We start from the raw sequence: 18,643 nt of genomic DNA, 5'->3' as shown, positions 1-18,643 counted from the left end.
ACAATATTTAAAAATTGTAATGTATTACGCTTTTTAGGGCTTTGTTTTATAATTGATTAAATGCACCTCTGACACTATCGATCGCTGATGAAAAATAACACTATCCACACCACTTACAATTATAATGACATTAATACATTTTTATGCCCCCCTTCGAAGAAGAGGGGGTATATTGCTTTGCACATGTTGGTCGGTCGGTCGGTCTGTCGGTCGGTCCATCCATCAGGTGGTTTCCGGATGATAACTCAAGAACGCTTAGCCCTAGGATCATGAAACTTCATAGGTACATTGATCATGACTCGCAGATGACCCCTATTGATTTTGAGGTCACTAGGTCAAAGGTCAAGGTCACTGTGACCCAAAATAGTAAAATGGTTTCCGGATGATAATTCAAGAACGCTTATGCCTAGGATCATGAAACTTGATAGGTAGATTGATCATGACTTGCAGATGACCCCTATTGATTTTCAGGTCACTAGGTCAAAGGTCAAGGTCACGGTGACCCGAAATAGTAAAATGGTTTCCGGATGATAACTCAAGAACGCTTATGCCTAAGATCATGAAACTTCATAGGTACATTGATCATGACTCGCAGATGACCCCTATTGATTTTGAGGTCACTAGGTCAAAGGTCAAGGTCACTGTGACCCAAAATAGTAAAATGGTTTCCGGATGATAACTCAAGAACGCTTAGGCCTAAGATCATGAAACTTGATAGGTAGATTGACCATGACTCGCAGATGACCCCTATTGATTTTGAGGTCACTACGTCAAAGGTCAAGGTCACGGTGACCCGAAATATTAAAATGGTTTCCGGATGATAACTCAAGAACACTTATGCCTAGGATCATGAAACTTGATAGGTAGATTGATCATGACTCGCAGATGACCCCTATTGATTTTCAGGTCACAAGGTCAAAGGTCAAGGTCACGGTGACCCAAAATAGTAAAATGGTTTCCGGATGATAACTCAAGAACGCTTATGCCTAGGATCATGAAACTTGATAGGTAGTTTGATCATGACTGGCAGATGACCCCTATTGATTTTCAGGTCACTAGGTCAAAGGTCAAGGTCACGGTGACCCGAAATAGTAAAATGGTTTCCTGATGATAACTCAAGAACGCTTATTCCTAGGATCATGAAACTTCATAGGTACATTGATCATGACTGGCAGATGACCCCTATTGATTTTCAGGTCACTAGGTCAAAGGTCAAGGTCACAGTGACAAAACAACATATTTACAAAATGGCTGTCACTACTACTGAGAGCCCATATGGGGGGCATGCATGTTTTACAAACAGCCCTTGTTATTATTGTTTAAATATAATTGATTTAAGTCTTGCTATCAGAAAAATATGGCTAATTTATTGTTTTGTTTTGTGGAATATTGTCAGTATTTAGTCTTCCGATCAAGTTTACTCTATGCTTATAACTACTTCGTATTTTTATGACGAGCAAATTTGATTTGTGGATATACATCTATTTGGTACTAAAAATGATATATTTGCACTATATTTTAATAGTTTTAATGTTTATTTCGGTCACATTACCAATTTATTTACTTAACAAGATCCCTTTATACATGTTTTACGTTACTGTAACCAGTGTTTTTGCCAACCAGTGAGTGCGCATCCCAGAAAATCCCGAATGTAAACAATAACACTCAACTGGTCTATACCTATAGGCTGATTTTGAATATGTGTTATGTCCAAAAACTAGGTCTAATCGTATAAAAACCTTGTTTCCACTCTAGGGGTCACATTTACTATTTAATCATGATGAACCTTGGTTGGAATGTTTTTCTTTACAATATTTAAGGAGATTTCAAATCTGAGTCAAAAACTAGTTCATCAGGTCAAATCTAACAAAAACCTTGTCACGACTCTAGAGGACACATTTATATTCCTGGTAACCTTGTCACGACTCTAGAGGACACATTTATAATCCTGGTAACCTTGTCACCACTCTAGAAGACACATTTATAATCCTGGTCAGATCAATTATCTTGACAATGTCCAGGACGAGTTTGAATGAAGGCCATAAGCATCCAAAAACCAGGTCTAATCTTAGACAAACCTTGTATTCACTCTAGGGGCAAAATAAATGACTCAATCTTAATAAAACTTAGTCATAATGTTTATTCTTACAATATCTAAACCTAATTTGGTCTTGGGTCATATCATAAAAAACAAGTCATTTACTTGAAGTCAAATCTAAGGTAAGCCTTGTTATCACTATAGAGGCCACAACTATGACTCAATACTGATAAACTTGGTCAGAATATATATCCTGACAATATTGAGGCTTTGATCAAATCTGGATCATGCAATCCATTAACTTAGTCACCTGGAGAAATCATAAGAAAACCGTCTTAGCACACTTGATGACACATTTCTGACTCAATCCTGTTGAAACTTGGTGAGAATGTTTATCTTTACAACATCAAGGTTGAGTTTGAATCTGCATCATGTGCATCAAAAATGTTAGTCACCAGGTTAAATGTTTGACAAACTTTGTCCCCTCTATAGGGGTCACATTTATGTCAATCTTGATGAAACTTGTTTCACATGCTTATCTAGATAATACCTGGGTCTAGTTCAAATCTGGGTCACATGTGTCCAAAACAAGGTCACTGAGTCATGTTTTTAGCTCACCTGAGCACAACGTGCTCATGGTGAGCTATTGTGATCGCCTTTTGTCCGTCGTCAGTTGTGCGTCCGTCGTCAACATTTGCCTTGTGAACACTCTAGAGGCCACATTTATTGTCCGATCTTCATGAAACTTGGTCAGAACAGTCTTTTCCGTATGTTTATATAGTAAAAATAGCTTGTGAACACTCTAGAAGTCACATTTTTTGCCTAATCATCATGAAATTTTGTCTAAACATGGATTTTATAGATATCTCTGACAAGTTAGAAAATGGTCGTGATCAGTGGAAAAACATGGCCGCCAGGGGGTGGGGCAGTTTTCTCTATATGTATATAATGGAAACATGTGAACAGTCTAGAAGACAAATTTTTCACCCAATCTTAATGAAATTTGGTCAGGACATTTGTTTCCTGGATACAACGGTAAAATTTGAAAGTGGTTCGGATCGTTAAAAAAACATGGCCGCCAGGGGGAGAGGGTCTGTTTCCTTATATTTATATATAAAAAAAGCTTGTGAACACTCTAGAAGTCACATCTTTTGTCCAATCATCATGAAACTTGGTCAAAACATTGGTTTTATAGATATCTTGATTGAGTTTGAAAATAGTTGTGATGAGTAAAAAACATGGCCGCCAGGGGGTGGGGCAGTTTTCTCTATATGTATATAGTGAAAACATGTGAACAGTCTAGAAGACACATTTTTTGCCCAAGCTTCATGACATTTGGTCTGAACATTTTTTCTCCTGTATACAACGGTTGAGTTCAAAAATGGCTTTGATCCATCTAGTAACATGACAGCCAGGGGGGGGGGGGGGTCATTTACCTTACATTTATATACTAAAACAGCTTGTGAACACACTAAAAGTCACATTTGTTGGCCAATCATCATGAAACTTTGTCAAACCATTGGTTTTATTGATATATTTTTTTTTGTCTGATGAGTTTGAAAATGTTCGTGATCAGGGGAATAACATGGCTGCCAGGGGATGGGACAGTTTTCTCTATATATGTATGTAAGAAGCATTTTCCTTATATACATTTATATCTTTTTTTTTTTAAATCTGGGTATTCAAAACATAGCTGCCAGGGTGGGTGGGGTAATTTTCTATATAGGCCTATTGTGAATACATGTACTTTGGAACACCTTATTTTTACAGTCAGTCTTGTCATACCAATAATTTGAAATATTTGCTTAAGAGTTTTAATCATTGTTTCTTTCTATCTTTGTCTCTCAGGTGAGCGACCTAGGGCCCTTTGGGGCCTCTTGTTACTATTGCTTTTCCTCCAGAAGTCAGCGCTTAATGACCATCATGGCACTCTTTTTTTGTATCCTGAACTTACTTTAAAGTTTGTACTTATATCATTGTCTGTGATTTCAAAAAGGCTACAGTTAATTTTGCTTTATTTGTGTTATAGTTTTCATATATCAACATCACCATTGTGTATAGATACCCAAAATAACTAATGTAAAGTATGAAGATGCTAAAATACTTGATGGCAATAAATTGATAATGGTATAGTACATATGATGCAAAAAGTAATGAAAAGTATCATTCTTTTATTTTGGGTTACAAATACGTTCACTCTTAAAATTTATCTAGAGCTTTGTAGAGGAGTGTTTTAATAATAGAACCAGCATTATATGTAAACAATCTAAGTGGGTGGGGCAATTGATTGGCAACTGTTTAACCCATTTATGCCTAGCGTCTAGAAAAAAGGCCTTGACAAACAGCGTAGACCCAGATGAGACGCCGAATGATGGGGCGTCTCCTCTGGGTCTGCGCTGTTTGCTCAAAGGTATTTCTGTAAGAAATATTCTAAATATAGAAATAAATATACTAGACATCACTTATTTTGGAAATAAACTGATCTAATTTAGAAGGATGGGAGAGTCCACTAGGCATAAATGGGTTAATTCTGCCTATGTATGACATACCCACGTGTTCTTCCTCCAGGTTCAAGCCTGCATAAAGGAGGCAGAGAGGCTGGAGTACCTGATCCAGTCCCGCAATCCTGCCATCACCTCTAACCTGGTCCTCACCCCCATGTTGTATGCAACACTACATGCCCCCACCCTGACGCTGGCCTCAGTGGGTGCCATGTTCAACACTCAACCCTTGCATGTGATTGTAACACTGATACTCTTGCATTTTACTCATCGAACATTTGGTGTATTATGAAAGCTTTTGTTATATATTCTTTGTACATCATTATCATGCAACTATTATGTTGATCTACTCCACCAATGAAATTCAAGTCCAAAGATATCGGGAATGAATGGCATATCATGCATGCAGATGAAAGTTCATCATGAGGTCAGCTGACGTTCTGTGCTCCTCAGAAAGGAAACTCAAGCTTAGAGCTTGTGGGTATTAACTTGACTTTTGCATGTTGATAATTTTGAATCTCAGGCATAGCGATCCAGATGCTGTCTTCTGTTATCATGATCACTGTTGTTTTTGTGTTGCCATGGCAGTTGTGATGTTCAGGTGTATCAGAATGCATAATACTTAAAAGCCCATTTACACTCAAAATCAACAAATATTTTGTACAATTTTTTCAAAAAATAAAATTAACATATAAAAATCAATGTTCCTTATAGCAGCAGCAAAAATTTTAATGCAAGATGTCGTCTGGTAATATGGATTTAACGGGATACAAAAATGCTTGTTAATATTTTTTGTGTGTCACATTATATTCCATGTGAATTTCCAGCGGCAAAGGATTTCCAAACATTTACGTGCAAACGTGAGATTGGCTTGATTCAGATTGGGAGGCTCGATGTTGTTCTCATGAAAACGTCATTCTTCCGACGACGCCCAAAGCCAGTCGCGCATTTGCTCTTAAATGTGATGATATCGTGGCGGGAAATTAACATGGAATACATTGTCGCACAAAAAATAAGCATTTTGTATCTCATTAAATCTATGTTACAGTACCACAACTAGCGTTGGAAGTTTGGCTATTGCTTTAAGGAACACTCATTTTGTATGGGTTAACCTTATTTAATGAAATAATTTGCGAAATATTTGTTGATTTTGAGTGTGTTTATGTTACTTTATACTAGTAAATAGTATTTGCATAAACAGCGACTGCATGAACAGACGCAGAACATGCCAAATTAATACTGCTAGTTGTTTATTTTAGCCTTTTTGAGATTGACAGTATTTTAAAATTTGATTTTACTTTTTTCACATATAATCTCATTGTTTAAGTGTTTGTTAAACTTAATGTAAATTGAATTGCTTTTTCTGAATTGTAAAGTATTGTACTCTGACTATGGGAAAGGCATCAGGAAATGATATTTATCAACTGTTATTTGGATGCCATTTTATCTTTGTATTTTTGAAACAAAGTAAGTGTGGAAGCATCTCAATTAACTTTGTATGTTAGGAAAAACACCAACATCATGCAATTCATTATGTTTCATCTTTGTTTTTGGTAACTGCCATATTAATACATGTATGTAGGTAGAGTTCCAAAATTCCAGCAAACAATCTGTTAAAGACGGCTTTACTTGTGCCTCAAAGCACTGGACCCACCACTTATGACTTCTTACGTATTTGGAAGAAACGCAAAAGCATTTTATTTGTACCTCAGTTTGTTTCACATCTCCGTGTGAATTTTATTTTATGTATTTGCGATGCATAGTATTCATTTATGTCTGTGATATATATAAAGTTGCCATAGTAACTTAAGTAATTGGCTATGTGGAAACATATGCCATTCATACATGTTGCTACTACTATTAGGGCTTGGAGCGTTTGAGTTAGAGATGCATTTTTCATGTTAATTGTTAAATTTGTATCCATCTGAGATGTGTCATGCAAAAATGGGTATTATGCCATGTGGTGGCAGCGTATCCCCTACGACCAGTGTGCACATTCACGCAGTCTGGTCAGGAGCTACCCTGTCAACTAGTTAGTCCTAAATGGTTTCTTGGTTGCATTGGCAGACATCATTACTCCCTATTAGAGTATACATATGCAGAGGCATGTCTGGAGCTAAACTGGTCAGATATGTCCAATGGTCCAAGACCATGATCACATGTTTGTATTAATTAGCATATAATGACATACATTTTGTTTAGACCTCTGAATTATGAAGACAACATTTATAAATTGATGTGTGATTAAGGATAGCAGAAACCAAATAACAAGATAATAGTGATTTCAAAATCTCAATTATTATCAAATATTTCACTATACACCACAGTAGGTGTTTTTATACATGGCATGATTAGGAGGCACTTTGCACCTCATCATACATTCAATTATAATAATGAAAGAACATGGGGATGTCTGATGTAAAACGGATAGATTTTATATCCTTATGAATTATATACTTTTTAATGTAGGATAAATTTGTGCAGCATTATTCTTGTGATTTTGTACATTGTATACAATTGTTAATATTTTATTGTTTGAACCAAGGACTTTCACAGTCCTTGCAAATGTGTGTGTGTAGAGAGATTGTTGTATTACTAGGTTCATAATGAATTCAAAGAAGCAAAAGAACATATGCAGTACAGTATTAATGCATAGAGAATAACAGGTAACTGCCTGATGGTTTTGTAATAAATTAGGCGAGGCTTAAAATAAAATTAATGGCGAGGCTTGCAGAGCCGTTATTTTATTCGTGCAAAACCTGATATATTGAGATACAATCTCACAGTAATCTGTTTTTCTGTTTATCATACCTCTATGTCCCCTATTTTATAAGAAATAAAAAAAACAATCGCTAGAACGCTGCATTTTTTGCGGGAATGAATATGATTTTTGATGCTTGGTGTGTCCTTGCGCTTAATATTTGTAAAACATGTTTTTTGTTGATTGTCTTGCTTTTTGTGTTTAAAATATATAACATCTTGCTATCATATTGCTTTTCCTGTTAAATCTGATTCTATTTTAACTAAAATGATAACTTTATAGTTAAGGCTGATTAATTGAACTACCTCCAAACATTGACTGATATAACAGCTTCCTGTTGAACAGATATATTATAATATATCAGGCAGCATTATATCGGGCAGATATATCAAAGTAGGAGTATGATCATTTTTGATCATAGAAAAACAAGTTTGTTGGATGTTTTCTTTAAGATTTATATTCCCACTGAATGTAAGAACTTTAAACATATTTGCATTCTTTTCATGATTGCCAAGTTTACTACGAATTATTTAAAGAAACATCTATATTTCATTCTTGTTCACATTAATATTTTATCTTTATATTAAATAGCTGTGTTTTGTATTATGTAATAGCTCTTGCATACTTATGACATTCAATTACTGAGCCTTCATGGTGTGTTTTAAGAACTTTCTTGTTTTCATTGATACATATAATAATAATGCTATTCAAAGTTATTGAACAATACTTAACAAAAACAACTACTGAACGGTAATATAATTCTTGTGTTCTATTCATGCTTATTTTCTTTTTTTTGAAAAACTGAAAATACAATATTATATAAATATATATATATATATATTTTTTTATAAATATATATGGAAATATGGGCCAATTGCACGATTTGAGGATTTTACACATACCAGCAGTAAACTCTTGACACTAGTTTGTTACACGTACCAGCAGTAAACGCTTGACACAAGTTTGTTTTTAACACGTACCAGCAGTAAACTCTTTACACAAGTTTGTTTGGATTGAACACGTACCAGCAGTAAACTCTTGACACTAGTTTGTTTTAACACCTACCAGCAGTAAACTCTTGACACGTACCAGCAGTAAACTCTTGACACTAGTTTGTTTTAACACGAACCATCAGTAAACTCTTGACACTAGTTTGTTTTAAAGTGAGAACTGTCAGGTTAAGGGAAGGGAATGGCAAATTGATCAAACTTTTCTCGGCAATCTACCACAATAGAAAATTCATTCAGCATTAAAAAATATATTTTGATGGACGTTATTGATATATTATTAAATAGTATCAAAATATAAAACGTAGCATGTTGAATGTGTGTCTTTGAATGAAATTCTGCTGTGTATTGTGTTGTGTGGGCGTATGCTTATGTTATTAAAAGGTGCTACATATTATTTGAAAATATTTAATGAATATCTTTGTTATTAAACTAAACAAATACCTTTTTGTGTTTTAGGGTGTGATTTGACATTTATCACATGTGATCGATCAAATGTAAACAGTATATAAGTCAATATATAAAAAGCAACAATATGTAACATTTATATATTAAAATAATAAGAGATAATGTTTTTTTGTAGTCTGGAAAACAAACAATGTTTTGGCAGCTTTCACCGTAATATAAAGTTTAATTTTGAAAAAAAAAAATATCAGCAAAAATTGTCTTTCTTGATACTTACTTTTTTATAACAATTTTATCAATATACTATCTCACTAAGAAAATAAAGGTACGTGATAATATTCACATCATTATGTATCTATATTTATGGGAATACAGTCAATATGCCCTTTAAACATGCCACATATTAGTTTGTTGTGACAATGATTATTAAGCATGATCAACAATTATTTTGTAAAATATATAAACCCCCTGTCTTAATGTTGTGCCTATATTATACAAAAATAATTAGTGTGCATTTCTTACTGGCATGTGGTTCATGTTTGTTTTTTAATGACCATTTTAAACATTACGCTGGAGAAATATACTGTGTTGAGTACATATTTATTGAACTAAAAGACATAAGATATGATTCTTGTAAATTGATATTTCAATCGTATATACGTACATTTCATTTGCATTTCTTTGTGTGAGTAGTATTGTGCTTTTGTTGGGTTTGTCTCAGGTACAGTCTAGTCAAATTTGTACATTTATTTCTGTACTTTTAATTATCTGTTTATTGTTATTTGTGTATTAGATCTGAATATATACAAAATAAAACGACTCTACATACAAAGATGAATCTACTACTAATTTTGAAATTCTCATATTGAAAGATATAATTACACATTAAAAATAATCAAGTTATGTTGGGACTGTCCTAAAAATTAAATACATCCTAATACACTATTATATGTTGAGACTGCCTAGTTAGTTTTATTCCATGTCTCAGAAACACACAAACATTTCAACTGCTAGAATGTGTACATACATTTAGATTTGTGTTATGGATTTCCTACGAATATATATTTTTTTATATCTGTTACCTAACAGGAAATGTATAATTCCAATATCTTGTTCATAAATATTTATTTCTTGTATCATGGTAAGGTAGGATTATATTATATTTTAATATTAGGACTGGAGCCGTTTGTTTTAGACATCCCAAGTTTATTCTTGCTTTTCAAAGAATTGCATCATCAAGTGGCCTCATATACAAACATGTTAATTGTGCTAAGGTCCTCGTTGCTGTGCTTTTCACGAAGCAACCACCAACAGATGGACTCAACTTTTTTTGTATGCTCCCATAGTTATTTATAACGACATGGATACCATTGTGGGTGTAATGGTGTGTAAATAATAGACGAGACGATGATTAACATGCTATAACTGTACATATTTCATTAACTTCAGTCCATTTTTACCACTTCATTAATATAGTGCTGTACATGTACATTATAAAATATTGTACAATATGCTTTACATGTCATTATATATATATGTTATTTATAAGTGCATTCACGTTTTGTCATGCGTTTTTTTATATTCGAGTATTAAATTGCTGTCTTGTTAAATTTATGTTGCAAAGGACTAAAGAAACTTGTTACAAAATTATACATGCTGTTTATATTGCTATCTTAAGAAGAGCACACAATGTATGGATCCTGTTATGCTCCCCATCATTTGAGCCTTGTTCTGAGAAAACAAGGCTTAATGCATGTGCGTAAAGTGTCATCCTAGAATAGCCTGTGCAGTCCGCACAGGCTAATCAGGGACGACACTTTCCGCCTAAACTTGATTTTCGGTAAGGAGGGACTTCCTTGAAACTAAAAATACCATAAAAGCGGAAAGTGTCGTCCCTAATCTGGGATGACACTTTAAGCACATGCATTATGCCCAGTTTTATCAGAACGCGACTTATTTTGTCTGTGAGAACGTAGCCGTCTCCCTCCGCCCACCCTTCGATCACACTTTTCTGTATGGAGTATTCCGCAGCAACTACTGATGTAAGTTTAATTAGACTCTGTTGGATGCTTCAAACCAGGCGGTCGTTTGCATACTTTCAATACATTCCGCTTAATGAATGTGTCAGTGTTACAGGTTTTAAACAATTTTGAAGTTATTGTAATGATCAAAAAGGAACATTTCTCGACAGGTTTCTTCGTATCTCTCAACATATGGCTGAAACACAACGAAGCTTAATCGTTTTAGTGACTGTCTTGTTCACGTGAAGGGACTCAAGGTGTACGCTCTGTCAGTGACGTCAGGTAATCACTCGTCCGTAATCGTTCTACCTGCGAGTTCTCAACAACTATAAAAGTTATTTGTATTTTAATATAAATTCTTATCAAAAGAATCCTTAATTCCCGTGCATATCACATATCAGATCACTGTAAACATAAAATTACAGGACAAAATATTTGTGTTTTTCAATCTTAATTAAATATGATCAATAAACTTGATCTACACGTGATAGCAATCTGACATTAATATGCACACCCTTTTTCACACGAGTTAAATTATCTGATTAATGCAGCGGCGTCGGAAGCAAATTGACATTGGGGCGGCGGAGGAGGTGGGTATGGGAGGGGGTATCCACCTTCCGTTGTTGGGGTCCGGGCCTCACCCTGATTTTTTTTTCAAATTTTAGCATCAAATGGCGCATTCTGGTGTGTTTTATGCCTGATACCTCACCTTATACACGTCTATTGCAGGCATATTCTGATTGACAAAAGTTGTTACAGACAGAAAGATGATGGAGATGTGATTTCTATATGTCGCAGTTTGTACTTTGTAGCAGGGGACACAACAATAGGGATCATGTGGGTTGAAAGAACGTTCTTCTGGATTGTTTTTCCCGAACTTCCGTTTTGGACATTTAACATTCACTGTTTGGTTCGAGTAGACATATTGAAATGACACTAAAAAGTGGTAAAAAACATTAAATAAGTTTTAACGAATCATCGATTTACTTTGAGCTATTACAATTAATTCAGGTATCTTGATGTTCCTTTAATTTTGTGATAATTAAGGACTATTGGATATCGGCACATTTGTTTCACGTCATACTTTCCTTTATACTAGAGTTGCGACACCTTAAGGGTTTCGCGGGATGGAATGAGTGGGAAGATCAAATCAAATTGAAAGCCGATTATTTCGACAAAAATTTGGGTACGAAAAAATATGTGGGCAGTGGGTACGAAAAAAAAATAATTTGGGTACGAAAACAAATTTGAGTACAAAAAAAAAAGGGTACGAACAAAATAAAGGTACGAAAAACTATTTGGGTACGAAAAAAATGGGTACGAATAAAAAATTAGGTACGAACAAATTTGTGTACGAAAAAAATTTGAGTACGACATATGGGTACGAAAAAATTTGGGTACGAACAAATTTGTGTACGAAGAAATAATGGGTACGAACATAATATGGGCAGGAAAAAAAACTAATTTGGTTACGAAAACAAATTAGAGTACAAAAAAATAAAGGAAACAAAAAAAAATAGGGTACGAAAACTATTTGGGTACGAAAAAAATGTGTACAAATAAAAATTTGGGTACGAAACAAATTTGGGTACTAAAAAAATGGGTACGATTTTTTTATTTGGGTACGAAAAAGATTGGTACGAAAAAAAAATGGGTACGAACAAATTTGGGTACGAAAAACATTTTGGTACGAAAAAAATTGGTACGAAAAAAAAATTGGGTACGAAAACAATTAGGAACAAAAAACATTTGGGTACGAAAAAAATGGGTACGAAAAAAAAAAATTGTTACGGAAAAAATTTGGTACGAACAAAAATTTAGGTACGAAAAAAATGGGTACGAAAAAAATTGGGCACGAAAAAAAAGGGGTACGTAAAATTTGGGTACGAAAAACATTTGGGTACGAAAATAATGGGCACGAATTTTTTTTTAGGTACGAACAAATTTGGGTACGAAAAACATTTGGGTACGACAAAAATGATTACGAAAATCGAAAAATTGGGGTATGAAAAATCTAATTTGAATTGTCTAGCCCGTCAATTGTCTCCTGGGGGTGAATTGTCTTGGGGTTGCTATTAAGGCTACATGTACTTCCGGCCAAGCCACATGTTTATAGCGATTGTGCAATAAAAAACACCACTTTTTCGTGATTTAATCAAAAACTAGATTTTTCCCAGTAATAGCGAATACGCCAACAGGTAGATCGCGTTATATGTACAGTTAATGGAAAATTTCATAGGGCCATACATTGTAACTCTGTGAAAAATCATCTGACCAGAACCGGCTGATAATATGCATGTCTCCTCTTGGTAGTGAAGCTTCCCATTAAGTTAAATTGAATTCCAGTCATTAGTTGCTGAGAAATAGTCCGGACAAAAATTGTGCATGGACGGACAGACGAAGCGGCGACTATATGCTCCCCCCTTAAAAAATTTGGGGAGAGCATAATAAAAAAGTTGTGGCAATTTAAAGGTGGTACGCAAACTTTAAAATAGATTTATCAATTATATGCTTATTCTTAGTGAAAAAAAGGCCATAATTGTTACAAAATGCTTGATACAGTTATCTGCTTTTGTTTATACATTGGGGTCATGTTGGTTAAGAAACAAAATACATGTATGAAAGCAATATGTCAATGGACATAGGAAATATATTCGAGGTGGTACGCAAACATTCCAATGCGCGCACCTACGCCGGGGTGAGTAGGATATCTACACTATATATATTTCATATATAATAGTCAAGCTCAAAAGTAAATATACTATAAACAACAAGCTTACCTCAATCACAATTTTAATGCAATGCAGTTAAACAATAAAGTTACAATGATATGCCAGGGATTGAAACTAACTTTTTACTATTGTGGGCAACCATCTTTAGTATTTTGGTTGCCCAGATAAAGAATAACGAGCCCAGAAATATGAACATGTGAATATTATTATATTTTTATAAAAAAATAATAGATAATTATATACATTTGCTGACAATACATATGTTCAATGCATGATGTATTATTATGAGCCTGAATTGAATCATGTCCTATTCCTATATAATGAATGTTATTTAACTAGTATTGATCCATGGTGATCAATTGTTTTTCAATTTTTATTGCACTGAATTGTTTTAAGATTAAAAAAAAAACAAGTTTACCAACTTTTGAAATTGAGTTGCCCAGGCCAAAATCTACTTGCCCCGGGCTCATGGGAAACCACTTATTTCCATCCCTGTATGCTCTTCATTTTCTGTTCTTCCATCCCATTCTCAAAATTAATTTTAAAGCACAATATTTTTTAATAACATTTGTATGAATTACTAACCATTATCACCCAAAACACAATTTTACAACGCTGTAATCGTGTCGTAGAGATTTAGTTTACTATTATCAGTGTTCTCTTTAAATACCGGCAGCCAGCGATTCTGCCGGTTACATTTACTCTTACATTTACATGACTGCTTCTTTTCCCAAATATATCAAGTAAATGTCATAAATGCTTTTCTTTTACTGCATAGTTGCCGGCAATATAACTGGTACTCAATTTTCTGGAAAACACTGAATTATGCATGAAAAACACACAATACTTAAAATCTTAGATTCGTTTTTAAAATAAATTGACACTTCCAGCTTGTCGCCATTAAAATCCAAAGATTCAAATAATTTTCCACGAGGTACGTCAACAATTGCGTAATCAAATGAATGAAAAAAAAAAGTAAAGAAAGCCGGACTTTACATAAATTCCAGGTTGATAAACACAACAAGGTAAAGGTACCTTGTAGTCGGTGAGATATAATAATAATACAGTTAGTAAGGCTCGTACCTTGGGTACGGTAAATATACTAAAACGTACCTGGGAATTTAAACACTAAATCGGTTGTTGTCGGGTATTTTGTAAAAATTAATTATGTTTACATTTATGTCAATTTTCTGTTCAATGGCATTTATATTATCAAAACTCATTGTTAAAATCAATGATGTGATTTAATTTTAAATCTTAAATTGTTTAAAGTCGCGTCATTGTATGACGTCGTCAAGTATAATATTTTCCGCGACATCGCACGCTCACTTTTTACCATCATAGATTTTTTTTAAAGAAACATTTTTTGGTTTGCAAGGTCCGTTAAATGGGGAACACCATATTCGGTATTATGTTTTAACAATTAATTCATGCTGTATAATAAATATTGAATAAGATATTTCGATATTGATTGAAAATGTTTCATATGTTATTTATGAAACCTCTTATTCTAATGAGTGTATGCTATTATATTATACTTTGAAAAGCATATCTGTTGTACTATAATCTTATTATTCAAATAAAATCGTTAATTTAACAATGCTTGTCGTCAGTGTTAGTCGTAAATGCTTGTGATCATTGTCGTCAATGTTAGTCGTCAATCCTTATCATCATTATACATGAAGGAAATAAAAGCAGAAACAGAGACGTATTCTTGATTACTTGCTTATTCCTACGACGTCCTCTCAACACTCAAACTAAAAAGCATGTTGATGCAGATTTTTTAAAAGAGAAGGTTGTTTAAGGTTAACAATATTGTTTTACGTTATCGGTAGCATGTTTAACGACATCGGATTTTTGGCGGATATACAACTCGGATACAATCTAATATTTGCGGGTATGTTTAAGTTTATTTACCGTACCCAGGGAACATGTAAGTAAAGTTAAGAGTACCCGGGGTACATGTACCGGTAAGTAGTACCCGAGCCGAGAATGACCAATCGAGCCTTCGTAAGTGATTGATGGTGTATGGGATAACATGCACTGAGGGTGTATATTTTTCATGAACAAGTCAATTGAAGGTGTTAGAGATGCATTGATCCATAACATTAAAAAGGGTAATTAACCAAGGGCTTATTAAAATTAAAACGATGATATTACATTGTACCAGCTGTTTATTGTTGAGTACTGTAAGCTTGCAATATTTTAAATAATGTAAACAACTTACCTTGTATTAAGTTGGCACATTGTTGTCAGATGTAGAAACGTTTTATACTTATTTCTGTTAAGTTGCACTGGCTGAACCAAAAGAATTATGTAGTCGTTTCTGAATAATCACGAAACAACCTACTAATGCATATGTGCTTGCCAGTTACTGAGTTTGTGCATTTCCATTCATTATATTATCGGCCTTGGCAAACAGCGTAGACCCAGATGAGACGCCGTGCGATGTCTGCTATTTCGTTACGCTGAAGATTTCCATATCCACGGGTGTTTTTGTGTCAAATGTTATGGTTTTTCAATAGATCGTATACTTATCTACAAAACAGCGAATTAGCGTTCACTTTACATCATCTATGTTATTTTGTTAATACTTTCTCGCGTTCTTTTCGAACTTGTATTGACAGCCATTGGTCGACGCCGTCTGCTATTTCCAACGATGAAGATTTCCATATCCACTGGCGTTTTTTTATGTCAAATGCTAGTGTTTTCCAATTGATCGTATACTTATCTACAAAACGGATAAGTAGCGTTCACTTTACATCGTTTGTGATGATGTTATTTTGTAAATACTTTTAAGCGTTCTTTCTGTCGAAGTCGGCCATTTTGACGTGTGTGAAAAAATACCGACATTCCCGCAATTACCAAAATCCCCAGGAATCCCCGAGATCCCACGAAATCCCCATTAATATTGATTATTTATCGAAAAACTGCGTATTTTAATATAGATTGTTGCGAAATACACTGAAATAACTAATGAAACATTGTTTTTATGAAAGTTTGATTTCGGATATTTCGGTAGGGTATCGGTATATCCACATAACGCATTTTGTAAATCCGGTTATGTAAAACTTGCGAAATTTTTTCGTGATTTCATCAAAAACTAGATTTTTCCCAGGTATAACGCCTACGCCAACAGGTAGATCGCATTCTTGTCCATATACATGTCAAATTTCAGCAAAATTAACCGACCCGTTTTCAAGGCGCCCAAATCGCGACTATATGCACCAACTTAATGAAACTTAGCCCCCTTTATCATTCGTTCGATTGAACGTCATCAATGATGACGTCCAATACATCACTCATTCCATATTAATAAAAAGAAGCTGAGGCTTAGATCATGCTGACAATCAAAGATTCCTAGGTTTAATTACTCAAGAATAAAAGGATTATTGTCATAAAAGAGACCGATCAATTAACAACATAATTGACACGTACATTACCGACAATCAACAATACGCGTGTCATAACCGCGAAAGCGTGATTACATTGCTTCGTGGTAAAGATATTCTTAAATATACGGTTATTTAAATGAAAACAAAATGAAAAAAGGTATTTGCCGAAATTTCATTTTTGAAGAAAATATTGCCGCCCAGCTCCGACACCTCTGAAATGTTAAAACAAATCTCAATTCTTCTGTGCTTAATCGACATTGGATTTCGTCATGAATGCTTACATGTATACAGGTAAATGGCAATATGAAAGTAAAGCACATGTTTGATGTAGGAGAGTTTCAACCCGACTGCTTTAATTGGTGCAACATTGTAAAGCCTTATTTATATTCCTATGATGTATCGCATTGGTTATTTGCTGGAATTAAATAAAACGTAATAGGAAACTTAATTAATACAAGGTTATTTTCATGCAATTAAAAAGTTCAGCTTCGATTTTTTGAGAAGAATCAAGTATCTAAGCAAATTTCTAAATATGGGGCATTTTGCAGTTTGGTTTTGGGCTGTTTCGCATCAAATTAAAACATGCCTTATTTGAAAGGAAACTTTAAGCTTTTAAGAAATTATTAAAGACCGAATACGTCCAGCCTTATTTTGTTTACAATTAGTTTTTATGTTTTTAAAGTCATGTGTGTAGTTTCCCCCTTCTAATTGCATCGACAAAGCTAATTCAGAATCATCTATGAGTATATTGAAATCCTTCTTTAGATATTAAAGGTTCCAGAATCTTCCAACAAATGTCAAATTATGGTAAGTACGCGTTTGCAAACGATGTGTTACTAAAGGTAGAAACACAGTAATGTTACCTCAACATAACAATTACATATACTTATATGAAACACTTATTAACAACCATTGGGAAATCGCGAGTTAATAGGCATCCTGCACGTCGCACACGTCCATTTTGTCTTCTTTGTATAAGGCTACATCAATCTACATTGTAAATGACAGATTTTCAATCCAAACAAGATCTGTAAAAATGACAATCTTAGTGCATGGGACAAAAATGAGTAGCCGATCGCGGGTACAATGTAATCCATATGAAATAAGCATGCGCCATATGATTAAACGATTAACTTTAAAGTAAAGAGAGGTTTTTTTTGGTTAAAATATTCACTAACCATAACATTCGATTTTGTTTCAAAATGCCACACACTATTTTGCGAGGATGCGTGAGAGTCCCTGACGTGAATCAAATTGTGTGTTCTATAATACACGACTAAAATTTCGTACTGACGCCGTGTATACTTGTGTCATTCAGCATAATGCAACCACAAACACGGAGAAGAAATAATAAACGTGTATATTATATTTAAATGATATAAATATTACAATCATTTAGCTATTCTATTAATGAGGAGAGTTTTAGGAAAATAATTGTTTTCGTTTTCACAAAATGAACATGATTCAGACAGACTTAACGATTTCTTAGGATGGATGGTGTATGAATCATGACGCGTAGGAATGTATGATGGTGTATAAATCTTCGTTTCTTCACTTGTAACTTGATGGTTGCAACGACCGCACAAAACAAAGGTCGGGCAGCTCTGATAAAATGGTAGGATTTAGTTGACAAGGATTTAGTCTTTTAAATGCATGGAATATCCGATAACATTTCGCAAATGCTGGGCTTTTTGTGAACTGTGTAAAATAAACACAACACTTACGTGTTTTATTCATACAAATTAACATTTGTACGTGTGCTATTTTCTCACAAATATCCTCG

At 34.2% G+C, this 18,643-nt stretch overlaps 1 protein-coding gene and 1 long non-coding RNA gene across 6 annotated transcripts in view; both read left to right on the top strand.

The window, feature by feature from the left end:
• Window positions 1-10,362, top strand: part of LOC127855309 (reversion-inducing cysteine-rich protein with Kazal motifs-like) — a 207,139-nt gene extending 196,777 nt beyond the window's left edge. For all 5 annotated transcript variants that reach the window (XM_052390769.1, XM_052390768.1, XM_052390770.1 and 2 more), the window contains exon 23: window positions 4,607-10,362. In XM_052390769.1, the coding sequence (XP_052246729.1) occupies window positions 4,607-4,831 (225 nt within the window). In that variant the 3' untranslated portion in view covers window positions 4,832-10,362. The remainder of the gene's footprint in view (window positions 1-4,606) is intronic.
• LOC127855310 (uncharacterized) lies at window positions 151-1,261 on the top strand. Its single transcript, XR_008037474.1, has 2 exons — window positions 151-1,072; window positions 1,218-1,261. It is a non-coding gene; the product is annotated as an uncharacterized LOC127855310 (long non-coding RNA).
• Window positions 10,363-18,643: the final 8,281 nt, after the last annotated feature.

The sequence above is a fragment of the Dreissena polymorpha genome, chromosome 13 (genome assembly GCF_020536995.1).
Source record: "Dreissena polymorpha isolate Duluth1 chromosome 13, UMN_Dpol_1.0, whole genome shotgun sequence".
NCBI lineage: Eukaryota > Metazoa > Mollusca > Bivalvia > Myida > Dreissenidae > Dreissena > Dreissena polymorpha.
Note: the sequence above shows the minus strand (reverse complement) of the source record. Positions and strands in the feature narration are given on the sequence as shown.